This window comes from Gymnogyps californianus, chromosome 12 (assembly GCF_018139145.2).
Source record: "Gymnogyps californianus isolate 813 chromosome 12, ASM1813914v2, whole genome shotgun sequence".
Taxonomy (NCBI): Eukaryota; Metazoa; Chordata; class Aves; order Accipitriformes; family Cathartidae; genus Gymnogyps; species Gymnogyps californianus.
Window position 1 is genome coordinate 546,499 of NC_059482.1, and position 27,638 is coordinate 574,136.

Here is a 27,638-nt window from a genome sequence, read left to right on the forward strand (position 1 = left end):
ACGGTATTTCCAGTTTAGTCACAGGATTTTAGGCGACACTAGGGATTCAGGAAGATAAGAATAAAGGAAAGATTACCAGACCCTTCCAGTTTCTTGTCGTACGCAAGGACCCCACTGCGGCATCCCTGCCCCCTCATCACTGACAGGGGAAGAGGTCTGATGCAAGCTACTGCAACGCGCAGGACGAAGATGGCAGCAGAAGACTAGACCTCCTCCTCCGCCACTGGAAGCATTGCAGGAGAAGACTAAAAGGTTCACCAGACTATGGGCTAACAGCGTCTCCAGATTACATTTTTTGGCAGCAAGTAGCACTAACAGAAGTGGCTCTTGGGCAATGCAAGTAGCCAATAACATGTGATTTAAGAGAAAAATGGCAAAAAAGCAGAATAAGGAGGATTGTGTGTGATAAGCCTAGTATGCGCTCTCACCCAGCAGCATCTGGAGAGGATTTTCTCCAGCAGGCAGGGAAGAACTCGATTACATCCAGTTAACTGTGCTCTAAACTGATTATGCATGTGCCAGGCTAATGGATTACATTAGCAAGAGGAAAAATAACATCCAATCAATCTCAATTTACTGCAGACCACACCAAGGCCTGAGAGAAGAGAAACCATTCTGTGAACTACCCCCACTCCCGCCGCATCTTTTCAGCTATCAAAAGAGACATGGCATTACAACCACTCTGAAGACTGGAAGAATTGCACTGAAGCTTGCTTGATCCATAGACAGGTTTTTCCATGAAGTCAAACACTGATTCCAGCTACGCTGGAGCGAGACACTGAATGCCGTCCCCTGCTACAGGCTTTATATAGGCATACTAGAAAGCTAATATATGGACCATACAACAGACTTCATTACTCTGAAATGTGTTATTCGCCGTTTGGTGTTTCACTGCTTTCATATCAGAAGCGACGCAGGGCTGTAACAGCTCTGAGAGCTGCCCAGGCCTCCTACAAACCTGAAAACTGACAATTCCTCTTTGCCTGAGGAAGGCATTTCAGGAATCTTTATTACAGCATCTACGACTGTCCCCCAGTCTGATTTTGGTGTGGTTTTTTGTTTGTTTTCCCCTCAGAGTGAGAGAATTCTAGTGCCCCAATTGCTTCTTCCCCAGTAGAAACCACTGTAGATAAAGGGTTTAGATAAAGAATTTTTAAAGTTTTGCAATGTATGTTTAAGAGAACAATATTATGTGTTAAAACTCATAATAGAGTTTTCAAACAACTCTTTTGTACCCCAAATTGAATTCCACAGACAGAGGAGATTCAATTTCTCAGCTGGCTTTTTAAAGTCTCACTGGGACTCTCCCGCCCCCAGTTTCCAAGCTGATTTTACTCTCTCAGGTCTCCTGCACATCTGAGAGCAGAGGCATATGCATAGACCTGACCGTTTTTAGAGCCAGACTCTGCTGTGTTATGCTGGATCCCAGCTGATGATGGTAACAGCAATCGTCACAGCAGCCCTGGCCTCAATAGCGAGCTCAGCAGAAATGTATTCCTCCTCATTCCCCATCAACTCCAGGCAGGTCCAACAACCATAGTTCAAGGCAAACCTTCTATGATGCTCCTGATTGTCTCCTTCCTCTCTGAATTTGCTGGAACTGCTCATTCCTAGGGAAAATCCAGGAGTTTTGAGATTTAATGTGTCTGCACCATGATGTGGGTGGGCTACTGTACAGTTCAATGTCAAGTTTTAAATTCCCATTACATAAAGAAAAATGTTCAAAGAAATATTTAAGAAGCACAAAATACAGTCTGTGTGTATATACACTTAAATATAAAAAAATCCAACCACATTTGGGGGAAAGCAGGAAGAAACGATGAGGACAGAAAGAATATAAAAAAACCTGAGAGAAATGAGAAGACAATGAGTGGGATAGCATGTGTGAATGGAAGGTATGCGGCTGCTTAGATTTATGGCAATTCGTACCTGATTGTTCATACTAAAGCCATTATGGGATGATTAGAGAAAAAGGTGAAGCTTTAAGTCCAGTGAAAATCAATAGAAACGTCTGGAGCAATTCTGCTGCACGAGTGAAAGGACTATTTACTGTATCCGGAGCTCCTCTTGGGTTACAGCCCACAGGGTTCAGGCCAGCGAGGGGAGGGGGTTGTGAACGAGAGAAACAAGTCAGGAAAGAGAAGATGGTTATAAAGACGACACAAAATGAGGCCAAAAAAAAAGAGTAAAGAAAACAAGACGGCAGTCATAGGCCAAATACTGCTGCGGCTGAAAACCTGCAATGCCTCCAAATACAGTCTGTCCATATGCACGGTCAAGTACATGCACGCGTATACAGGCTTCTCTTCCAGCCTTCTCCCTTTTCCAGCCTCAAGCAACGCTTTGCTTACAGATCCCAGCATTAACGTACACAGAGCATAAAAGCACAGAGACAGCGGCCCTCTTCCTCCATCCCTCCCTGCTCCATCCACCCAGGCTTCTCAATGCCAGGATGAACACACTTCTCTGACAACAGCGAAAGCCTTCAAGTGCTCAAGAAGAATCTCGTATGGGTTAAACTGCCTTATGGAAAAGAGCCAACAAAAGTGCAGCAACTACTGCCTCACACAATGTTTTCAACAGTGACTGGAATTTTTGTGCAGAAGTATCATTTATATGCAGTGCTGTAAGACATACAAGCCCCCATTAAAGCACCTTGACATCAACACCCATTGGCCTAAGGCTTTAACAACCACAGTTGTTATCAGAACGCAGGCTGAAGAGCTGTACCACACAAGTGAGACTGGGTCCCGCTGGAGAGATCTGAGCAGCTCGTCTCCAAAGGATCACAATCCACTGCGGTTCAAAATAGATTTGCCTTTGTTCCAGCACTTGGGCAATGAAGGTAGATGAAGCAAAGCCAACCTTACCTTATAGAGCTTCAGGCTGGCCTCATGCCTCGAGTTCACTGTGTGAAGACGCAGCTTCTCTAGACTGTTGGTGTAGTAGTCGCAAGCATTGCATTTCAGATGTACCGGATTCCCAATGGCCACACACTTCAGCCTCCACTCATTGGCCTTGCCACCCTCCTTGATATGTGCTACCAGCTGGTATTTCTGCACATGCTTGTCCGTCTTACAGTGGAGTTGGAAGTTTGCCTTGAGCTGTGTGTTGTAGCGGCACAACTTGCACTGGTATGAGTCCCCCATCACTGCCTTCCACTCGTCTTCAGGGAGGCTACGCTCCACGTTCATGTGGAGGCCCAGCATGTCCAAATTATCTGTAGTGAACTTGTTGCACACAGCACACTGGAAGAGCTTCAGCGATGGGTCATTTGTTTGCGTGAAACTCTCACCCAAGTTCATTAGCTCCTCAGACACCAGCTGTCCACCACCTAACCGCATGTCCAGGGGGATCTCTCCACCCACTGCACGAAGGAAAAAGGGGAGAAAGAGGTCAGAAAAGCTGAATTCTTTACTTGCCAGAAGAGAAGCACAGAGCAGAACATACGCTGCCCTCAGTGCAACTCTTGCACCCACCAAACGCACAGCGGAAGCCAAGCACAGCTGTCCCTTCACTTATTCCTCTGCGCTGCTGCTCAGTATCATATCTGAAGAAAAAAGCAATCACAGCCAGTATGTAAGGTGGGAAAGGACCGCAATAGCCCTTGCTACCCACCCGCTGAAGGAGAGGTATCCAACCCTCTGCCCATGAAAGGTGGCAAGAAAAACCGTACGAGGTTTCAGAGGACGAAGAATCCCTTAGCACCGCCCTGAAAGTCTCTGTGGCCATTTCAAGAACATTTATCAAAACTTGATCCTGTTTTTTCTTGCCTACCTGGAGAAGCAAGAAATGTTACCTCATGCAGTACCTGAGCACAGTCCCTGCCAAATAAAAAAAGGTCAACAGTCATAAGTCCAAGTAATGGAAGTATTACAGTTAGGTCACCGCACTGCCGTCAGAAGCGGGCAACAGTGCAGAATGTGGCAAGTACAAAAACAATCTGAAAAGTGCCACTCCTGCACTACTAGATCTCATCTTTTGTCCAAGAGTTCAAAATGGTGGACAGTCTTCTAAAAACAGTGTTGACAGACGCTTTGTATGCCCAAGGAAAAGACAACCACTATTAATAATGAGAGTGCAAGAGCATGTCAAGGAAAGCCAGCAGGACGCTTACTGTCTTTAAGTGTCAGATCTACTCTTCAAACCAGGAGCTGAACTCTATTCACTTACAGCAAATGAATGCAGCAAGCTCTTATTTACATCAGAGCACTTTGAAGATGTGGACAGAGAGACTTTCTTTTTCTAACATTAACTTTTTACGCCAAAGCACAGAGACCAACCACCAGCCTCTTCTCAGGACCTTTGCTCCACCTTGCTCTCCTTTTCCATTTTTAAGGCATTTATGCTCCTCCTGCAGCTTTCTGGTATTTTACCTTGATCTTACGTCATAGCTCAGCTTGAGAATCTTATTAAAGGAACCTTCAGGTCAACAGTTACTCAGTCAATCAAAAAGAGAGATTTTATTTCCTTAACTTTTGGTTTCCTATGTTTCAACCTGTTTGTTGAGAAGCAGCCAACACTGGGAGGACACTCAAAGTTCAGGCAGAATCGTACTAACCTTTTGGAAAGCATATAACCATTGTTGGTGCAGACCACAGCTTTGGGCAGGGTACGTGCTACTGCCTTTTCTGCAGCAATACCATACCACACTGTTCATTACAGTCCTAAGCAGGATGAACTGCAGCTTACAAGACAACCTGAATGCTGAGTTTGTTAGAGGAACAGCATCTCATTTTCATCAAGCAGAACTCGTGCTCACACAGAGAAGAACTGGTTGGACAGGGAAAGTCCCATCTGCATGCACTGCCAGGAACCTGTCTTTCCATCAGAGCAGTCAACGATCTTTTTTCTTGATCCGCTCTATCCCTCCCTGCCACGGCAGAATGATACCCTCCGTACAGCTACTCCTGCATATCTGCTCACTAAATATCTGAAGAGCAGGGAACCCATCACTTGCCTTTTATGGTCTGTATCTCCTAATCGTAGTGATTTTTCTAAGCATCCCTTTTAGGATATATCCTGAAATCCTCTCTTTAACTAAGTCTCTCCTGAACACATCATGCAGTAAAAACCCAAAAGCAGACTCTTCTGAATTATTAATATTCTACTCAAATCCAGTTTTGCACTGAAGTGTAAAAATGGGAAAAATCTGCTTCGCTTCTGGTAAAGTTCATAGTGTGTGTATATGAGTCTAACGAGCTGAGCTCGTGTCAAGTGCTTATTGACAAGGGAAGGGCCTCCCTCCGTAATCCTCAGTTTGAGATTTGCGACCATCAGGTGCAGAATTCACAAATCTCGCTTTCCAGGCAAGCTCATGTACATTCAAGGCCTTGTCACGCACTTTAGGTGGCTTCAGTTAAAATACTCCCAACTTCTCTCATGCCAACTGCCCTGTGCTTCAGTAAGGACAGGCTATGAGCTCCAAAAGAGCGCCTTCCAAGAAACCCACCACAGATGACACTGTACCTTTATACACTACAAGCTATATCACAAATGACTGTCCAGTACATCTGTTGGCAACTTGGAGCTATTGAAAATACACTAAAAAAGACTGTGTCCTTGACCTCCCAAAGATGCAAGCTGGGACACCACCGGGGGGAGGGAATTAATTAATTACTAGTCACTTGAGTTCCTCCATTTTGTTTTTCATTTTTTTTTAGTATCTTGTGTTGTTGTTCTCTCATATGACTTTCATGTCCTTCTTGACTAATAATAAACTGTATTATGAATAGCTGAAGGAAAGGAGAACATGCGTGAGACCAATGAACCAGTAATGGAGCACATCAGTAATAACAGCATCGATGGATGGACAAGGTTAGGGAGGGCAGACTGCAGCACGGCAAAATCAGTTCAGAGGAAAGCAGGTAAAATGGCAGATTTCTTTTCACATACTTTCTCAAGGCACTGTGAAAAATTCTCAGCAGCAGCCAAACAACATAGGATAGCAGTAATTTCAGCCAGCATCTGCCACGGCTGAAGCGTGGGGGGGTCCGTTCTGCACCAGCTCTCATCCTGGAGCGCTGCGAAGTTCAAACACACCGGGAAGCACGTGCACACGGCCAGCGGCTGCTGCCGGCCCTGGGTGACAGAGGCAGCACAGGGGAGGAACCTAACAGGACCTGAACCTCTCTCCCCACTCTAATTCTTGGGCTAAGTTGGGCGGGGATAGGGTGTGCCCCCCACAGTGCCAACACGAGCACGATGAATGCTCATTGTCAGGAAAAATACATTTGGTAGTTCATTTTTAAGTGCTTTTGTCATCTGATGAGAGAGAGAATCTCTCTCTCTAGCCATTCCCCTCCAGTTTAGTAATTCTCATCCGGTCAAGCCTCAAATCTTGTATCTCACGCTGGCATCAGAGGAACGGTTTCAGCTCAGCTTCTTCAGCAGAGGAACATCACCCCTTCCACCGAATTCATCACAACTCTCAGAACTTGCTTACCGTTTCTTCTCAGGGCAACACAGCACGTAACCAACCAACTCAACATCTGCCTTTGAGAGCGCCAGCAGCTGATCAGACCCTCTCACAAAGCCACCCGCCAAAGTACTCGTGCCCCTTACCAAACCAAGGAAAAATCATTAGGAAACACTGTAGTAAGGATGCTTTCCACAACGGGGAGGAACATTCAATGCATGTCAGCAATAATCCGTATCTACTGTTTTATTAGCTCCCTACTAAAACTCTCAGAAATGCATCAAAAAAGTTAGATATTTTCCCAGGATGAGAAAAACTGGTCTGGGGGAATGCAGAAGAGAGGTGTCCACTGTGTAGTCTCCATCCTCGACCACCACACAAAGGCAACTCACCGCATTGCAGCTGGACTACACAGGGGGCCACAGAGACAGAACGAAGGGATTTGGCACGCAGCGCCCAGTCCACGCACGAGGGTTTTGCGGAAACGCAAACACAATCCCTCCCTCACACGTCGACACGGTGGAAAACCCTTCAGCCTCACCTAGAGATGGAGCCATCGTTGCCATGGGATTGGTGGGATCGAGCTGGAATCCACCCATCATGAACTGTGCATCTGAGGAAGTGCTGTCCATCTTCAAGTTGGGAAGGTTCATGTTCTGCGCCAGGTAGTACTGGTAGAGCTCGGCCTCAGCGGGGGACGGCAGGCTGCCGAGGCCCAGGTGCCGGTTGTGTTGGATTTGGGACATATTTTGCTGAAGCAGCATCATATTGTGCATGTGCTTCTCACTGGTCATGTGAATACGAAGGTTTCTAGCTACGTTGGTCTCATAGTCGCACACCTCGCACCGCCACGTAGGTTTGGTTTTTGGTTTGGTGGGGGAGGGGGCCCCACAGGTGCTACCGATGTTGGCTGCCGCGGCCGCCGCGGCTGCCGCAGCCGCCGCCGCCGCCCCAGCGGTGTGGCTGAAGACTTGCTCTCCCCCTCCGTTCTGCAGGTTTTGCATGTTGTTGAGATGCTTGTCGGACTGCATATGAATACTGAGGTTGCCTTTGGTAGTAGTGGAGTAGTTACAGACCTCGCAGCGGAAGGGCTTGTAACCACAGGTGTAGCTCTCACCCCGTGCCAGCCGCGGGTGTGGTTGTCCACTTTTGCAGTAGACGCAGGAGCCACCCGGCTCGGGATGTTTCTCCTTCATGTGCGCCTCAAGCGTCTGCTGGTACTTGTAGTGCCAATTGCACTTGGGACACTTGAGTGTCTTACATGAGTTGCGAGAATGCATCATAGTCATGTGGCCACCCAGCGACCGCGAGGAGCCCAGGACCGTGTCGCACTTTGGGCACTCCACGCCGCTCCCCGAGGGGCACTCCCCACCCCCAAGTTCACAGAGGGGGCCAGCATGCTGGTGATGGGAGATGTAGCTCCCGTCCTCGCCCTCCGCGCTCTCATTTGGTTCTGGTGCTGTGGCATTGTCTTTATTGGCACTTTCATCGATAAAGTCCAGCCTCCTGCTGCCCTCTGCCACACTGGCTCCGCCGCCCTCATTGTTAAAGCTTAAGTGATTCCTCCTGTTTGCACCATCAAAGACAAAGGAAGAAGCAGAATTAGAACTAGTAGAAGCTGTGCCCCGCGACAGGGTCTGGAGCACGTTAGGCATTAAGGGAGAGTTAGAAATGCTTTGGTTTGAGAGAGCAAGGTCCTTTTTGCTGCTGCTGCTGCCGCCGCCTGCCACAGCCCCAGCATCCTCCTGGGGCCGGTCCTCCAGTTCGTCCTCCAACTCACTCGGAAACAGTCCTTTGCAACCCTCATCATCCTCGTCTTCTTCCTCTTCCTCCTCCTCCTCTTCCTCCTCCTCCTCCTCCACGTCCTCCTCCTCCTCCTCCTCCACCTCCTCGACCGGCTCTGCCTTTTCCGAGAGGCTGTCCTGATCGCCCCCCTCTTGCTTCTCCCCCTCTGCCACCCCAGGGTCCTTCCCCTCTGAGGATTTGGTGGGACTGGAAGCCAGCGGGCCCAGGGGGACTGAGGTAATGGGAGTCTTCAGAGCCGAGCTGGTCAGCCCGCCCAGGTTGAGGAGCGTGCCAGGGGCCAGGACGCCCGCCGGCGGCGGCTCCGCTCCACCGGCCGCCCCGGCCTGGAGGGCCTGCTCGCCTTCCATGCAAATGCCACTGAATTTACCATAAAAACTGTGTCCAGGGCCTATGAGGTTAGCTGCGGAAACGAGAGGGTGCTGAAAGGTTTTGTTTTTTGGTTCCAGAAAGCTGACAAGGGGTTCCTTGTCTTTGCCTATCCCTTGGATGATAGCGGAGATGTTCTTATTGCTAAGAATTTTCCGCTCCTCCTCACTCAGAGTCATTCGGTGGTCGTGCACCGCGTGGGTCACGAACGAGCGGACATACCCAAAGGAGAGCTTGCACAAGAAACACATCAGGATGGGCTTCCTCTTCCCGTAGAGCACAAAGCCATCGAATTTGGACAGGTCCACATTGTTGGGAACATCTTTGGATACGCAGGAGCTTTTGGCAGAACCGTCGCTGTTCAGGTAATCCTTGTTGCTTTTGTGTCGCACATCGAAGACGCGGAAGCTGTGCAGGACGGGGCTGATGCCCGCCAGGGCTGAGGTATTCGGGAAGGCCTGGTCTGAGCCCTCAAACCACTTCCCGAAGGATGAGGCTATGTGGAAGGTGTTGATGATCTGTGGGTAGACGGGAGCAGCGGCGGAGGGCTCTCCCTGCTTGGGCAGAGAGTTCGGGAGCAGCGAGGGGAGAGCCCCGCTGCCGCTGCCGCAGGTGCCCCCGCTCTGCACCAGCTGGCTGAGGCTCTCCACGATGTAGGCTGAGCCGTCCGGCTGGTAGACGATCTCGCCGGCCAGGTTCTCCACATCGCTCTCCTCCTCCCCGTCCTCGCTGCTCTCGCTCCCGCTCTCCCCCCTCAGCGGCGGGGGCGGGCGGGCGCCGGCGCAGCGGTGCTCCATGTAGCTCTGCAGGCCGGCGAAGGAGGCGGCGCACTGGCCGCAGCTCACCTCCTTGCCGGCAGGCTCGGTGCCGGGGCCGGCCGCGGCGCTGCTCTCGGGGACGCGCTCGGGGAAAGGGACCCTCAGGCTGTCCAGGGGGCCGCGGCTCTCCGCCGCGGGCTGCTCCATGCTGCCGGCCGTGTCGGGGAGGTGGGCGCTGTTGAGATCAGTCCATTGCTGGTGCTGAGGGATGCCGCACCCATTGTCCTTCCCGGGGATGACGGGCGAGTCACAGCCTTCCATGGCAGGGCCAGCACGGAGCGCTCATTGCACCCGGTACGGCTCGGACCTGCAGGCGGGGAGAGAAGGAGAAAGGCAAGTGAGTAGGGGAGGAGAGACAGTTCCCGTAAAGACCCCACCACCACAAAGGCCGCTGACCCCGCTCTTCGGGACCAAACAGGAGGCTATGAGGGCTGGCGCCCCAAGACAGGCTGCAGGAACAGGCAGCCTGGCCTCGGGTAACGCACCGCTGGAAACGAGCTACGGAAATATGATGGAAGCAGGAACGCAAGAGGCAAATTGAAGGGACCTGGAAGGTGGTGAAAACCTCCCCCAACACCTTTCCTGAAGGGGGGCAGGAAGATTGTAGGACGTGCACTGCCACCCCCAAAGCCTTAGATCTTCAGAAAACAAACAAAAAACCAAACAAAAATATAACAGAAAAGCTTTTGACAGAAACAGAGTTAAGACACTACAACCAAACAGTGCTGGAGCTTTAAAACTTTGTAAAAATTGTATTCTGTGGCTCCCTAAGCCAGATGCTGTTATTTTCGGGTGATTCTCTTCTGTTAGCGGTTCGGGGAGCACAGAACCAGAGCTACCACACGTGCACGTCCGTGGTAGACCATGAGACCCAGAGCAACTCACAGAGATTTCGGAGTAACAGCGTTTGGTATGCACAGGAGATTTAATTGCTGTGTTCTGGACAGAGTTTAAACAGAGAGACGTCAGGAGAGAAACCAAACAGGAAATTCCAGATCTGACAAGGGTCCATCCTGGGGATCGGAAAGCGGTCAGCCCACCACGCTCCAGGAAGCTCCCAGAGATCCTGCAGGGCACAGCCTCTGCGCACAGACGGCTTCCTCTCACCCCCAGAGGCAAATGGCCGACGCGGGTCCTAGAGGAGAAGGAAGGACACCCTTCCCGCTATTTCTATTCCACCAAATACGACGAGACCCGGAGAACTCCCACTGACTGCCAGGCAGCCAGCGAGCACGGGCTGCTGAGCATGGCCGACATCCACGGCTCCCCGCCACCTCTACCCCGTTTGCTGCATCCTGCCAGCATCTCTTACGCTGCAATCCTAACAGAGCCAGTTCGGCAGGACGCGCCTTTCTAGAGGTTACAGACCTATGAGATTAGGTAGTGCTACTGTTAGGAGCTGGAGCATTGTAATGCAGACCACAAATCAGCAGGAGATTGCCAGTTCAGCTGCAACCCTACCAAGAATCCTGTCTGCAAAGAAGCATTTCTATAGTCTGCTTCCTATGGAGAGCTCCTGCGCAAGCCACGTGGGAGGAAACACCAGCAGAAATTAAAGCACTATTACCTCATCTGTGAAAGTGATTTTTACCTGTGGTCCACAGATTTCCTTGGGCATACAGATACAAAGCATCCATAGAAAACAACTGAGGAAAAACTGCGCAAGCAGAGGCCAACTTCACCACATTTTTACAATCTGTGAACCAAGAGACACCAAAAGACTCATGCTCTAGTTTCCACAGTATTTTATCTTCTACCAGCTAAACACAAGGACCACTTTGCTTGTCAGGCTATTCTAAAACTGCATACATGCTTGGGGAGAGTTTTTGCTGATACTCAGTATAAGGGTTTGGGGGGCAGGGCGGGTTTTACTTTAACAGTATGCTGTTACTCTTAAACTGACCCAGTGGGATTTACTCTAAATAATGTATTTAAAGTTATACAAATTCTTTTAAGTCTTTCTTTAAACCTCTCTCATTTACTACAGCTTCCTCAAAGTTGCCCTTACCTGAGCATCCTTCAAGTAGTTGCTGCTTCAGCTCATGAGATACTCCAAGCAGTGCACAGTGCTAGAGCTCTGGCTAGACCAGACTATTAGTCAGGACCCCCCCACACCCGTTTGCACCCAGCAGACTGGTGTACGTACCAGCTGACACCTCGGGGCTTTAAGGTCTCTCCCTTCAAAGGCTCCAGTCACATTAGCAGCCTGCTGCTGCCCTTGGTCTCTTTCAATAGAGATTATTAGTGTTTCGGCAACCTACACTGCTGTCTAAATGTTAAATAATATAATCATAGTTTGAAAGCGTTTCCAGTGCTCTCTAGCTCGATTTGAGTCCACGAGATGTGGAAGACCCTCGCAAGCTGCTGCAGAGCAGCATGCCTGTAACAGACAACAGCCCTTTCCCCTGCGCATCCACCTGCCCGGCACACGCTGCACGCAACCGTGCCAGCGCCTAGGGACTCGCTGCTGCAGACGTGCAACCAGCACTTCAACAACTGAGGAAGGAGAAGAAAAAGTACGAAGAGAACCGAAAATTTGCCAGAGAAGACCTGATCAGTTGCAAAGCAGGTGACATGCCACTGAATGAATTACCTGAATTCATTCCAGCAAAAGAAAATGGAGCAACATTCAATGTTATCTCTTATTTTTTCCTGGTTTCATTATCTAAGAGTTTATTTTCCCTTACTACGTGAAGCCATCCATACTTTTTCTCATTTGCCTTCACGTGTTCATATTTCCCCTTTATACTCTTTCCTACGTAATTATATACGTGTAATGACAGATGCATGTACTTATATGCATGTCAGATGCATGAACACTTATACACCTTCACTTTTTCCAAGCCCCTCTTCATCCACAACAATGGAAATTTATAATTTCTGTGATATTATAGGTTAACATTAATAACAGTATGTTAGAATAGATACGATCCCCCTAGGTGAGAAGAGGATCTCTCTCCCCTATTCTCCAAATACTGCAGTTCCTTTTGGGGGTTACTCCTGCACACTCTCTAGGAATACAATCCCTCGATGCTTTTGCCTAGTAGTTACTTCACAGCTTCTGATGCCCTTTCCCCTGCCCTGGCGAGCCTCCCACTGCCAAGGAAAGAAAAAGCTCTCCCTGCTAGCACCAGAAAGCACTCCAGCGTTAGAGGGAGCAGGGGCATGTGTCTTCTGTCTGTCCTCACTCCTGCATCAGCAGTAACGCCCCCCTACACCCAAACACTGCTCCTGGGCCGTGGGGAGCAGAAGTGGAACAGGACGAAAGCAAGTCAGATCTCTCACACAGCTGACCACCAGACTGGGATCCTGGGCATGCCTGTTTGAAGGTATCTGGGCAGGTTTTTGTCCTATTCTACTTTTGGTGAAGCTTGAGAAAAAGTATTTAGAACTACCCATGAAGGTAGAAAGTAACATTTCTCAAAACAAGTGTGGCGAGGATGCCTACGGAAGGACATGGAGATGCAATGGTGTAACGATCCAAAGCATTCACGCACAGTATTACCTTACAGCATTTCCAGTCCCCACCTTCCTTGGATTCTACGCCATACACAGCTGTCTTTGTGGTCGCACTGGGAATAAATAGTGATTTGATCTGCAATAAAAATAACCTGGTGCACTGAGTGGAATAAGAAAGAAGAGTACCGTAATCCTGTTGCCAAAAGGCTCAGTCTTCTTAATCAGCCAGTTTTGCTTACCTTAGCTAAAATGACACTTCAGCACTGCATTGTAACAGCTCTTACTTGCACCAGCTCTTTCCCACTGAACATTTGTCCTTAGCCGTGTGTTTTCTTTAAATTGATCCCAGATCCTCCTGTGTTGAGGCTGCACATTCACCTTCCTACAACATGACATACTCTCTCCCTCTCACTGCTACCTTTTGCATTGACAACTGCAATCCAAATTAAACCAAAACAAATTCATATGGGGTGAAAAAAAATGAGTAAAAAAAGAAACTCCATAAGCCTTGTACTTCTGCCAAGAAAAGTTTTGGGAATATCTATGCAGACTTCAAAATGCAATGTGGAACAACAGCACCCTACAAATGCTTTTAGACAAAAAGCATTCAGCTTGCCAGTACGGCTCCCCAGGAAACACGCCTAGATGAGATACAACATGAATCTGAGCGTCTCCATTATCAAGAACTCTTGATTGGCAGGAAGATGCCTGACCGACAGTTGGGCCAAAAGGGTTAGCAGGGCTGATGGGGCGGGAGGGTTAACAGCCTGATTGTAAAATCAATGTAATAAATGCTTGGTAAGTTACAGGAACATGCGGGAAGAGGAGGCCGCGATTGATAAAGGACTGCGGCTTTGATGCTGCACTAGGGACTTGTTTATTGACAAGAAAGCCAATCTCTTCTCCCGGCCAGGCCAGGCAAACCTGCAAGCGCTTACCAATTAATTGGTGGGCTTTTCTGCCTGGGGTTGCTTTAACATCTCTCCCCCGACTCACTCCAAGTTAACCAGCTCAGGGGGTGCTACTCCGAAGCAATCTTCTCTCCTCTCCCTTTCCTGGACACGGAGGAGCCCTTCCAGGGCAGGTGGAGAAACCCACAGCCGAAACATGGCCAGCCAGAGCCCCTGGACGCAAGCCAAGCCCCCATGCAAACCCAAGCTTTTCTTGCCTGTTCAGTTCATCACCAGAGCTATTCCTGAAGAACGATGCTGAGGGAGGAAGAGGCACAGAAATATTTGTTTCTATTCGCACAGGAGCTGCAGATATTGTTCCTTTGAACTGAAAAGAACAATTTCCTCGTTAAAGCAAACCAGACTCTGAGCAGGAGTACAACGTAGTTATTAGCCTGCTATTATGGGCCCTGCATCGTCCTCCATCCCAGACCACCCCTGAGTGACCCACATGGGACAAGGAGAGCTTGCGAGGACAGACCGACCGCCACGCGCTCCACAACTCCCGTTGTCTCCCTACCCCCCGTCTCTGCTCTGTTTATCAGCCAGTCAATAAGAAAAGGTAGTTCTTACTTAAGGAGGCAGAAGTCAACTCGTCAGGTCGATCAGCACTCTGTCTGTAAACATGGTTTCCCGTAAAATCAATGAACTCCAGTTACAGAGAGAACAGCCTGAGCGCCGGAGACTCCCTGCGCTCCCACCGCCCCAGTGGCAGGGAAGGGCTCTCCCCCATCCCTTCTCCAGCCTTGGGTCCCACCACTGCTCCACGCGGCTCACGGAGACCCCCGAGGCCCCTGCTGCTCCCACCGCCGTGCTCACCGTGCTGCCGGCACACAGCCCACCCAAGCCCCTGATCCTTCCCTGCAGCATCGCTGCATCTCGCAGCCCCTCCAAGCAGATTTGGGACCTGGCTGGAGGAGCACGGACCCGGCGGGGCAGGGAGCGCTCCCTCAGGGCAGGAGCAGCAGTCGTGGCAGTCCAGAGCTGAGCTACCTCTGGATGGCACAGTGCAAAGGAAAGCACTGCACTGCATGCCCCACGCTTTCATCGAGAGTTGCTACTAACCACGGCTGGTTCTGTCCAGAACACAAGTGGAGTCAATCCCCACGTCTCCCCCCCCGTCACCTCCTTACAGCCCCCGGCCCCATCCTCACAGGGACAGACGTGCCATCTTGCAGCAAGGCTTCCACCGCCAAGGAGCGGCTGGTGCTAAAGCAACACCCTTCGCGCCCCTGGCAAGCTGCAGGCTCCTGGGGCAGCCCCTGGCCCCCGACACCAGGCTGCTTCCTCCCCCCAGGGACGCGCGGCAGCAGCACGGGTGGCAGGGATGGGAGCGGGAGGGAGGAGGGGGTTCCTGCTGTTGCCCAGGCTTCCCGAGAATTAAATATGAACAGCCGTGCTGTGTAATTTTAAATTGTTAATTAGCACAGGGTTAATTAGGCGGCCCTTTCACAAGAGGCTGTTTGGCAGTAAACCAAGACTGGAAGCAATGAGGAAGGAGGAAAACAAAAGGAGAAAAGAGACAGTGAGAAACTGTTCCCTCAGCTAATGACCCACATGGCACCACGAAGAAAAGGGTGCTGAGGACAGGGAAAAGATACAAGCAGATGCATTACATCCACGGCCATTACCCTGGAAGATACCCAGCGAGGCACCCCTCCTCCTGCCTATTCCCACAGCCGCACGGTGGAGAGAAGTGCTCAACCCTGTAATGAGCAGGGTCTGCTCCTTCAGAGCATCCTGGCAAGCAGCAGAGGCTCAAACTCCAGCCAGCTCTTAAGCGTTTTGCCATGGCTCCACAAAAGACGTGGCTCACGCAAACACTCACAGTCAGCAACTGAACTCGAGTGGTTCCTCTTGGAGAAAACTGCACAACGGCCTCTACACTTTGTAAATACACACCTACCTGTTGTGCCAACAGACACCATAAATCAATACCATAAATACAGGCTGAGAAACGACTCTAGATTAGCTCCAACACAGGTGCTGGTGGTTCAGAGGGGAAGCAGAAAGGGAGAGAGGCAAGAGGACAAAGACAGCATAAGGACTAAAGGCGGGCTTAGATGCTCTGTGCACACCCCTCCTTACACGCTCAGCCTGGCCTTCTACAATGTCCTCAGAAGGACAGAGCCTGGCAAGCGCTAATGTTCAGGTCAGCCAAGCAGCTCCTGTCTCAGCAACAGCACTCTGTGACACTTGTTCCAGCCTAAAAACTAGGGATGGACGTACCAAAGGTGACCGAGCAGCCAAGTAAACTTCATGATCCCTAGGACCAGGTACGTTCAAAGCTCCCGAGAGCAGGAAGTCCAGGAGGGGGGAAGCAAGGCAATTACCATGTCCGTCTGGAGCGGTGGCACAATGAACCCGGAGCATCAAAGCTTTCTGTGTCGCTTCCCCACACCTGGCGTGCTACAAAGCGCTCTTGTAACACTTAGGAAATTGCATATGGAAAGACATGATAAAAATCATTACCTAGAATCGAGAATTCCAAAATTAAGGAAGAACAGAATGTATGTTGCCAAAGCAACTTTAATTTTGCTCCTTAATGCATATGCATTATGATACTGCCTTTAATTACATGATCACACACTGCCTCACTTAGTAAGCAGGACGGTCACATAAGAGGGTAAAATAAGGTTGCATGAGCATGTTGTCACTTTATGAGATTTATACAGCAGCTGTTATCACACAAATATGTGGAAAGTCACTTCCTAGAATAGAAAGATCTTTTTCGATTTCCTAAGCAACAAGGGCTGGATATTCAAGCTTGGTAGCCAGAGATAGTTTCAATTCCCATTTTCATAAAATGCTTTTATCTTCAAACTTAAACAGAAGATACAGATTCCAGCTCCCTCTCATTCATTAAGGTGCCAGAAAGTAGTAAGAATACCTGCCAGCCTAAGGGAAGTGTTGAGGATTCTGCAACAGGACTTGAAATATTAGGATAAAATGGTACTTATGAGCCAAAATCTAAGCATAATAGTGAATGCGGATGCACGGCTTGAAGAATGATTTCTAGTTGGGGGTTTCCATCAACTTTTTAAAATGTCAGTGCCTTGGGATTCCTCTTATGCAATTCCTAACAAAAAAACCCCCTGAAAATACTAATATTTATTTGCCAAGTTCAACATTTTAAAGAACAAATTATAAACTAATTCTCCTCTTTCACATAGCAAGTCACATCTTGCACCTTTCCAAGCAAGACCAAGTTGTGTTTTGGCACACACCTGATCACAGTGGAGTTGCCTCATCAACAAACGTGGTTTGCTGAGTATTCATAACAAGGTATCAGTCTTGCCAAATCCTGAACAAGCTCTACCATCTAGCCTTCTTCCTCTTCTGCGGTTAGGCTTTACCAACCAAAAGCCCAAGCTCAGTTTTGACTTCTCCTAGACTTTCTCTGCAGATGCTGCTCAGTGCCAGACCGCTGTTTCCAGCCGGACACATGGCCACGTCCAACGCCATTGCACCAGGAGCGGAATTAGCAAGCCAGACCTGCCTGCTGGTGGAAGAACAATCCAACGAACATTGACCCATGGGTTCCAACACCTGTTGACAAGAGTCCCAGGGCTGCAAGTCCTCATGAACCGGTCTGCTATCCTGGCAAAGCCAAGAATTCATAGAATCACAGAATCATTTAGGTTGGAAAAGACCCTTAAGATCATCGAGTCCAACCATTAACCTAACACTCCCAAGTCCACCACTAAACTATGTCCCTAAGTGCCACGTCTACACGTCTTTTAAATACCTCCAGGGATGGTGACTCAACCACTGCCCTGGGCAGCCTGTTTCAACGCTTGACAACCCTTTTGGTGAACTCACATGCCTCTGTGGAAGCTCGTGTGAACACTGCGTGTCTCCCCTTCTGAGGGATTCTAGCCAATGGGTCTTGAAGGGCACGAGGTCCCAGAAGAGGATGAGGTAGCACACAGTGGTCTACAGAAAGGAAAGATCCATCAGGCACCTCAAAAGGACAGGATGGCCTTCTCCCAGCAGGAAGACAACCACATGGAGGGCTTACCTTTGGCAGCCGAGAGCGCTCCAGAACTGGCATGCTGACAACACAAACAAGTGCTGCACTGCGCACGCTCATTAACAGGACAGAAAATGCAAGCGCTCTCTTACACACAGGCTCACATGCATAGGCACAGCCAGTTCCTCAGATCTTCACAGGATCATTAGCATAAACAGCTTTTCAAGCAGCAGGAAGCAAAGGAAACGCTGAACAAAACAGGGCTGAAAGCTGTAGGGCTCAAGCACTTGGCATGAAACTAAGAGAAAGGGTCTCCTTGAAAAGGTGAACCTTCTGCATTATCCACATTTTTTCCCTCTGTCCTTCACACCAGCTAAAATTGAGCCAATGAGAGTAATACAAGATTCAGGCAGCTTTTCAGAAAACATTTTGTTATGAACTATTATTCCAAGTTTGCTGATCCTTTTGAGCCAGCTACTGTACTACGCACAAAAATATTTATATAATCATCAACCCACTGCCATTGAGAGCAGAGTAATCCAGAGGAGTGCCAGAGGGTTTTAAGTGAGCAGCTGGGGAAAAGAGCGTTTATTCCTCCAGAGAGACTCTTTGCACTGAAAGTATTTTGTAGCAGAGGTAAACTAGCTTAAGTCGCACTTCTCTCTACGAAACAAGGTAAAGCACTTGCTTAGTTCATAAGTGACATGGCACTTACATGCTCCCAGGACACGGAGCTTGCTTTCAGGTCCTGCACGAACCTCTCCTCTTGTGTAGGACACCACAGAAGTTTCAGATTTTGTTTCCACATTGGTTTGTTTCAAAACATCACACATTCCACTACCCTGCAGTTGCGCAATTCACTCGTTTGCTCTAAAAACCCAACATTTCTTGTCAAATGCTGTTTCCAGCCTATGTTGCTGCATAAATAAACTACATTTGCATCTGGTTTGCATTTTCAGTGCGCTGTTGTTGACCTAACTCCAAAACTAACCAAAGAGCTGTCGAGGACAAACTGCCTCGCTCCGTCGCACAGACTCCGCGGTCCCCCAAGTCCCCCCATACCTTAGTGCCTCGGGAAAAGGACTTTACTGATCCCCTCTTTTGCCACAGTCTGAAGCTTGCCCTTTCCCCCTCCTTCATTTTTACCCTAGCAGCCTGTCCAGCAGCTTGTACCAGTATGAGCTGCCACAGTTCCGTTTGGGCCACCTAGTCCCTACTACAAAGGGCAGTTACATCCATAAGACCTTGCACTAGGCAACACCTACACCCATCTAACCCACAGAGGTGCTTGTTAAGAGAGAAGCCCTGAACTGTTCCGAGGTTCAGGCACCATAAAGACACAAATAAACAACTCCAAGATGGTATTTAAATCGCCAGAGCGCTGTTCCTGAATCCAAGAAGAAAGTGCAGCATTTATAGCAAGACTACAGGACGCAAACCACAGCAGCGACTCCTGAAAGCGAGGGATTCCAGCTGGCTTTTGCGGCTCTGCTGATGGTTCATCCTCCTCCCATCTTCCAGTTACTCGACGCGCTGAGCGGCCCCACCCAGTCAGAAACACTTGAGGCATTTGCACTGCTACTCTGAGAGCCGACTCTTACAAACCACCACTGCTAAGCTTCAACCAGCCCTGCAAGATGACTTCAGGAGCAGACACAGCCAACCTTAGATGGCCCAGCCTGAAAAGCTAATGCTCCGCTGCTAGACTGCACTCTCCGAGCAATGCTCTTCACATGCAGGCTCACATGCCTAGGGAAGAAGTCCTGCCAACGCTCTTCCCTTCTACTGATTTACCCAAACAACATGTGCGTTCCAGCCTAGTGTCAAGGGCCAAGCAGAGGGTAAGAGTTAGATTCATAAGTCATGCAGATCTCCTCTGCCAGGGCTCAGCTCCAGTCCTTGTTAGGAAACAGATACGCTGCCTGGTCCTGGGCTCAGTCGCTCTTTCCCACCCTTTGGGAAAGCCGATGCTTTGGACAAGGAGAGCAGGCTCAGCGGCATTAGGTCATTCAGTAACCATCCTGCTTGCTGCTTAGACAAACACTGCGGCTGTCTGATACGTTAGTTCTGAATTACACACTGGTGTTGCAAAGCCCCATTGCAAAGGTCACCAAGATGTGTGCTCAGATCGGCTATTAATGTTTTGGTATGGAGCAAATTTTACCAGTCACAGTTGTATCACTGGAAGATAACCTAAAAAACCCAGAACCCTAAAACAGGTAAAGAAACCTGCCAGTATGGTTGGGAAACCTTCCCATTTGGAGTGCCTTTTAGGCAAACTTTTAGCAGATCCAAGCAGTCCCAGGCTCCCGTAAACAGAGCATCTGCACACTCATCTGCTACCAAAACAGTGCCCTGCTCTAGACTTTGGATACAGTCTAAGCATTTTCTTTATCTGGTCAAAATAAACCCTCCTGATTGCAGCAACCAACAGGAGTCAATAACTACACGCCGCTCGACGGCTCAAAGTCTCAAGTTCATGCTCTCCTAGTCCACAGTGTGCAGCCACTCTATCAGCTGCTACATCCCCGATACTCTTTAGAACAAACACATCTCTTGTGAAAGTTTAACCATCTCACAAGGGAGAGCTGACACAGATTCGGATAAATACGGCTTTCAAAGCACGTGCCCGGTAGATCTGTACAGACTCCCGAACTCAGCGAGGACTGCGCCGCGGCACACCTGCGAGGGGTGCAGGCACCTTCGGAGATGGGGAAGGAAGCTGCTACATACACTTCTCCAGACCTCCAGGACTGAAAGTGTTACTCTGCTGCTTGGCCTCTTGCTAATTGTGGGTTTTATTTTTATTTCCTATTACCCTCTCGCACGCCTGATGAGATTATCTTACCGGAACTGACACAGCTGGAGGCTGTAGCCATACATGGAGCCTCTCAGGAGGCAATGCAATTTTATTTTCATTGATCAGAAATCAGCAGGGCAGTAAATGATGGGAAATTCCATTAGGAGAAATACTGGGCCACGGACCCAACTATCCAGGTACACCCAAATCCCAGAAAGTCCCATCTGCCTTAAAGTCCCATCTGGATGCTGACATAGAGAGCCATCTTTCTTCCTCCCAAAACGGAGTAAGCTACTAACCTGATATTCTTAATCGCTGACTGCTCTGCCGTAAGTGGAGGCAATGCTGTCAAAACACCCCCAAGGGTTCACTTAGCTGAGACAAAGTCTTTGGTACAGGCAGCGGCGTTCGGCTCCCCCAGCTCAGCCTGGCAGGCTGCTGTGGGGTCAGCGGAGTTTCACAGCCCATGCCCGATTCCACAGCCACAGCCCTCGTTCTCACAGGCCAGGCAGGTGTGAGAGGTGCCGGCACGCCAGTGCATCAGCCAGTTCTCGGGTATTCCCAGCAGAGCCAGAAGAAGCCAAGGGAATGTCCAGTCCACGCTCCCATTCGGAGCCCAGGTCCCCGGTAAAGCGTTACAACTTGGCTGCAGAGGGAGCAGCCTTCCTTCTCCAAGGGCAGGGGTCTTGGGGCATGCACTCCTCAGGGGAAACCCCTTCTGACAAAGCACGACACAATACTGTTACAAGCCCAAACTCATTTGAGCCCAAACTGAGAATCACATTTCAATCCTTCTATTTTAAAATACCACGTACACAGAATATGCACTCAATTCCACCTTCCTGGCTCAAAATCCTACCATCAGGCCTCTCTGATTAAAAGCTGGGTTTAACCTATCCTGCTCTTAATTTCTGCACATGCCTAGGTTGAAAGCCGAGTCCTTTGCCTCCTGCAGCAGGACAGACAAGCCCCATCAGCAGAGCACGGGTTAACAGAAGCTGACCGCAGCACAGTTGTTAAGGTAATCAATACCAGTGAGATACTAAAGCAGCATAAGCCACATTATTGATTGCCAAGCAGATGATAAAACTGTTTATTATGATAATTGCAGGGTGCCTGCAAGATGTTCCTAGTGCTGTCTTGAGCTTTTTACAAAAATAAGAATTGCCAGAGCATAATTTTCTGTCTGAAGCCCTTCTGAACCTTGGTGAGAGTCCTCCACACTCTGCTGTGCCAAAGCAGTAACCCCAAGCCACCTTCACCTCCAAGCTACTGCTTGGATGGAGAAGGTCACGTTACTAGAGGTAGTCCCTGAACTATTTATCATGCATATACCCCGTATCATGGTCTCACACACACCCTTACGCTTGCCTTTCGCTGGAGCACCCCCTTCCAGGGAAGCAAGAGCTCAAATACCAAAACTTGTAACTTCAGTTCTGGATCCTCCTTCTGATCAGCTGAAAATCAAAACTCAACTTCCCACTCCAAAACGTTTTCTTCAGTATTTCAATTGCTTTTTTTCTCTACTCCAGACTTTCTACAGTTTTCTACATCCTTTGAGAAGGTTTAACAGAATTTTTCCCTTCAGGGCCTAAATTATTGTGCAATGCATTAAGAATTCCTTTTTAGAAGACTAAACTCCAGATATACTCGGTTTGGGAGATCCACCTCTGCATACCGCTGGGTATATGTGCACGCAGGCCATACCTCAAAACAGGTCACAGACAGCGGCTTGTCACCCTGCCACCGGGTGCCTGCAAGATGAGCAACTGATCTACCAGCATAAAGCAAGACAACATTTTGATTCTGAAGTCGCTTCATATACCAAAAAGTTTCACTTGAATTAAATGCAGTAACAGGCATCAACTGGCCTTCAGAAGATAAGCAAAACACAAACCGCCAGATTATATCTATTCTGGCCAAAGCATCAGCAGGAGCGGGAATGGAAGCTATAACATAACTGGGCTCCACGTTGCCACCACTGCCAAATGACAGCTGAAAATGAGTTTAACACGGGCTGAAGCTCCAGGGTTCTGTCAGCAGCTCTACGGGCACTGATTATGGAGTATGGGTCCCATTATCTCCCAGTATGGACAAGGCTCTGACAGCTTCACCTCAGTATTAACCCAAAGGGCCATACGCTACGGACTGCAGGCAGTACTCGGTGCAAACTCCACCATGTTGGCTGGCTGCTTTCATGCAATCCGGGTCACCTTCTCTAAGTAATCACAGTTGACATTTGCAAAATAAACTGTATGCCAGTCAAAGCAATCTTACTATGGGCTGGCCTCAACCTGGATTAGACCATAGATGGTGCTTCTGGCTAATGCTCTAGCCCTTTCTTCCTCTTCCTCCTCCTCTCTGTGCCTTCTCTCATCAGCATCAGAATGACCTCCCTACTCCCTGGTGCATCCCCCCAGCCCCCCCATTCCCTGGTGCCTCACCCCCCTTTAAAAGGCTGCCACTTCCTCCACAAGCACAGTCAGAGAAGGATTCTCAAGCCAAGTTCTTCAGGGTGAAAGACAAAACCTTACACATCCTCACAACCCCTTCATCCCTCCATTGCTGAACCAACGTCTTCTTTCTAGGCTGGTCTTTCCCATGCACACCTGTATCACAGGAGACTGGTGAGGATGGCATTTTACCCTTCCAGCTCGCTCGCAGAGCAGTTAAAAGGTTAATGATGGAATTGACAACGTGATCGAAACGGCACTCTGATGAGCAAACACGTCACACCACACAGCCGCTGCCTTAGAGGCTGGAGATTTGGACATGAGCTTCTAAAACTTGTCCCCTCTCACCCCAAGCACTGGTGATGGGCTGCAGAGCCTCACGAAACTCATCACAGAGGTCTCGGAGGGCTGGGGCTACTCTTTCAGACTCTCATCGGTAATTCTGAATATAAGCAAGATGAAAACAATCCTTTCTCATTAAAATCTAGAAAAGGGAGGAGACCTCCCTCCCTATCACCCCTAGAAAGGGCCAGCCCCCACCCTTCCCTTCCCCCCAGGGCCAGAAGGAGAAGAGTCAACTGGCAGCCAGCGCCACGTACCAGCGTGTCAGGTTCTCCAAGACAAGGGACCCTTTGTTGTTCCTAGAAGATCCGCTATCATTTACAGCCAACCCCAGCTCCACATCTGCTCACAGCTGCAAGCCTTCTGAGAGCTGACTTCTCCATCTGAAGCACTAACACACGCCCCTCAACTCTACACGTAAGGCTTCTTGTTTTATGCACGCTTCTCAGCCAGGCAGCGAGCAAAGCGCCAGCGTGACACGACAGCTAGCTCACTGCCAGGCACGGTCCACGGAGCAGAGCCCTGCAGGGTCCTCCCTGGGAGCTGAACCGAGCACCACTGACCACGCTCGCTAGGACGCAGGGTGGAGGTGCTTCCCCAAAGGCTTACTGGGATTTATTTTCTTTCCCTCCTGTTCGAGAACAGCATTCCAGAAAACAATTCCGAGTCTTAAACAATTTTGTTCTACTGCTCCATGCAGTCGGAGAAACAGGGGATGTCTCAACAACAGACAGAGCACCTGAACAGCTTAAGAAGTCAAGTAAATCCTCCGGTCGCCTATGGAAAGCTCCACAGAATGTATCAACTTTCTAGCAATGAGAAAGGCTGTTTCTACAGCACAAGAGGACAAGTCAAATAATGGTCCTGAAGATGACTACTAAACAGCCAGCCCGTCCTTCAGACACCCACACTTTCCCACCAAGGCCTGGAAAGGTCACCACTTACAGTCAGCAAGACCAGGCAATGGGAGAGACAGATCAATCTTTTAAACACAAAACAAAAAAACCCTAACACAGCAGCCAAAAAGGGTCGATGAAATTTCAAGTGGTCTTCTCTGTCTTCTGTGTTGTTAATACCTCTGTGCTCAGAAAGCTACCGCAGAAAGCCTCTTAAGCCAGAGACTAACCTTAGCTGAATAACTCCAAGCTCCCCATGTAAACCGCTTTAGCACTAGGCATGGTAATTAGTGCTGTAACAGCAACGGCAGTTGCTAACCATGGTGGACCTAGATAACAAAGACTCCCCAGAAAAGATTGATGGGGATTGTAACCTACGTGCACGAGGCTCTGCGCCTACCACAAAAAACCCAAACCAAAACAAAAAAAACAAAACCTCAAAACCATTTCAGTTAAATAACAGCACCTTCCCAGTTCCTAACAAACTACAGCTGAGAAAAAGGATAAAACAGCTCCAAGAGATGGGATTTCTCCCCCCCCCCCCCCCCCCCCCCCCCCCCCGTATTTTTTTCCCCCTGCAAAACCCATCGCCCCCAGGATGACTGCAGCAGTGGGAGTCAAGCTATTGGAAGCCACTGGGACACGCAGGATTGTGAAATACTCAACTGACTCTGCTATGGATCAAGAGATGCTTGTACCTCCTTGCTTTCAGATTATTTATCGTTCATTCTGCAACAGCACCCGAAGGCTCCAGCGATGCTGGAGTACCCCATGGCCAGCAGCAGCCCGCCTGCTGTTCCACGTCCCAGGCTCACGGTGGTCCCAGCCTCAGTGCACCGACTCAGCTCCACCTTCGTGCACCCACCCCTCCACACTTGGCACTGAAAGGCAGCACACGTATCAGAGGTGGCGGCTCCGTCCAAGCGATGCAAGCTTTGTACTGCACCTCCGCGCTTTATCAAGAACCATCCCCGTTTGTTAAAGCAGAATGAGCCGCCCAGGATCCAGCCCCCAGCCCCGGTCCTCCTGGAAACGCAGCTCTGAGACACTAGCTTGCACTCCTCCCGCAGAGAAGCCAGGGACAGCAGATTAGTGCCCCAATATCACTTACTTTTCTTGAAAACATCTGTTTTCATTATCACTATTACTTTTAATTAGCACTTTACAGCAGCCTTAAGCCCTCCCAGCTGGAGGAAAGTTCTGCTCCTAAATGAACAATTAGAAGGTGCACTAAGGGAATTTTTTTCTCATCTTCAGAAATGAGCTTCTCAGCAGAGCTAAAAGGTAAGCCACCTGGTTAAACGAAACTCCCTTGAAGGGGTATCTTCAGGCACTGCTCAAAGCCCGCAGGTCACCCTCGGATTCCTGCTGCATGAGCGGGCTACTGAAGTCAGGAACTTGAAATACTGAACTTCAGCATCACTAATGAAGGGGTCTTAACGCTTCTGCCCTGCATCAGTCCCTGAACGGCCTCCTCTTCCTCACCTGGTCACAATAATTGCCCTGAGAAAAATCAAAGATTTTAATGCCCATCTCACATGTGGAAGGCCCCTGACATAATTTAATTTGCTCAAGAGTTCAGGCCAAGTACAAGCTGAAAAGACAGAGCCCTATTAAATGCATAAGAAAATAGGTCCATATGAAGCATAATTACCAGAAACATGGTCTCCTGATCAAGCGCTTCTCTGAAAAACCAGCGATGAGAAACATCCACAAAAAAGCCCCAAGAGGCGGCCTTGGCCATTTTCAAGGAAGCAAAAAGACAGAGAGGTGAAATGTCAGAAGGACACTGCGGGAAAGGGCTGTCCCACGGGCCACCACCGCCGCCCCAGCATCCGTGCACAGCACAGCATCAACAGATTCAAGGCTTTAATTAGAAACAAGCCATGAAGCTCCAAAACTTTTCAGCCAACATTGATCAAAAGCACCTCTATCGTCCCCCTCTCCAGTTCAATCAGGGCTGATATTCTGCCACCACGCTGCTCCCAAAGCACCCCAGACTTGGCCAGTCCTTTGGGAACCCGCACCCTCAGCACCCCGCTCCCACCCCAGGAGGGCAGAACCTGCAAGGAAAGGTGAGCAAGACGCTTCCCCTTCATCCTTCCCAAACCCAGTCCCTTCCTTGGATTATGGGACCAAAATTTTACAGGAGTTCACGTACATGACAAAGTCCAAAAGTCTAACGCACATAAAAGGAACAGGTGCAGAACTAATGAAGTTACCAACACAATTAATAGCTTTCATTGCACTGTTAGGATTGCACTGGCCGCTGAATCCCAGAGGCACATTTTGTTCTCTCCCTCAGTTTCTCCGTGTCTCGTTAAGCGCCACTGAAGCAGAAGCTGCCCAACACCACTGCATTTATCACAGTTTGGATTTGTATTTGGACTACAAGACTTGCGTTAGAGAGAGCGTTCCAGAACCATTTTGAAAATCCCAAAGTCTACAGAATGACACGGCTGAAAATAACACTAGTATCATCGCTTCCACTCAAATTTGTAATCCTTTAAGTCACCCAGTTTCCCCTGCTCGCCTTCGCATTCTCCTTCTTCCTCACACTTTACAGCGAATTTCTCTTCTTCCCTCACAGCCCTTTTCTGAGCACTGAGTCAAATTCCACATCAGTGAAATTCCTTGGTAGATGTGAAATAAACTTTATTTACTTATTTAACCTTTGTTTACACCTCCTGTCTGGGAAAGTTTTCTTAACCTACAAAGGTGGGACATTGTCTACAATTTGTAGCCTCTGGCAATGGACAGAAAAACCAGCACCAGAAGATCTGTTGGCTTGGTTTGAACCCAGAGGAGCGCAGGAGCCCGCAGAGCCAGACTGGGGGGAAGCCGAGTCTGCGTCCGTCAGCGCTGCGCCGGCTCCTGCGCATGTGCTCCACCACCTCGCCCGGACCGCTCTGAGCACCAGCTCCCAGCTCTAAGCCCCTGCCCTCCCCATCCGTGCCATGGGGCATCTACGCTTGAGAACAGCATTTTTTCTGTCCAGGCCTTGCAATCCAGTAAGCGTACCCATGCCACTATTTTCGCTGCCCAAAACTAGTGAAGGACAGTAAGACTAAAATACTCTAACGCCTGACACCAGTTAGTCCATCCTGCTCTGCCAAAGCCCCTGCAGCCTGGCAGGTAAGCGCGCATCAGCCATGCTGAGCATCAGCGTTCCTCCCCACGACCCCACTGCCGCCAACCGCAATGGCACGGGGAGTCGAGCAAGCGCACAAATGGAAGGATCCCCGCCTGGCTCAGCCCATTCCCTCGCTTTGTATTCAAGCACTCAGCTCTCCGACATCTGTCTCTGGAGAAGGGGAAGCGAACGCTTCCAGTGCCCAATGAGCCCAGATACCGATC

At 49.4% G+C, this 27,638-nt stretch overlaps 1 protein-coding gene across 1 annotated transcript in view; it reads right to left on the bottom strand.

The window, feature by feature from the left end:
• Window positions 1–27,638, bottom strand: part of ZFHX3 (zinc finger homeobox 3) — a 175,698-nt gene that overhangs the window by 105,633 nt on the left and 42,427 nt on the right. Inside the window, 2 exon segments of the mRNA XM_050904095.1 lie at window positions 2,871–3,367; window positions 6,960–9,715. Coding sequence (XP_050760052.1) covers window positions 2,871–3,367; window positions 6,960–9,669 — 3,207 coding nt within the window. The 5' untranslated portion in view covers window positions 9,670–9,715.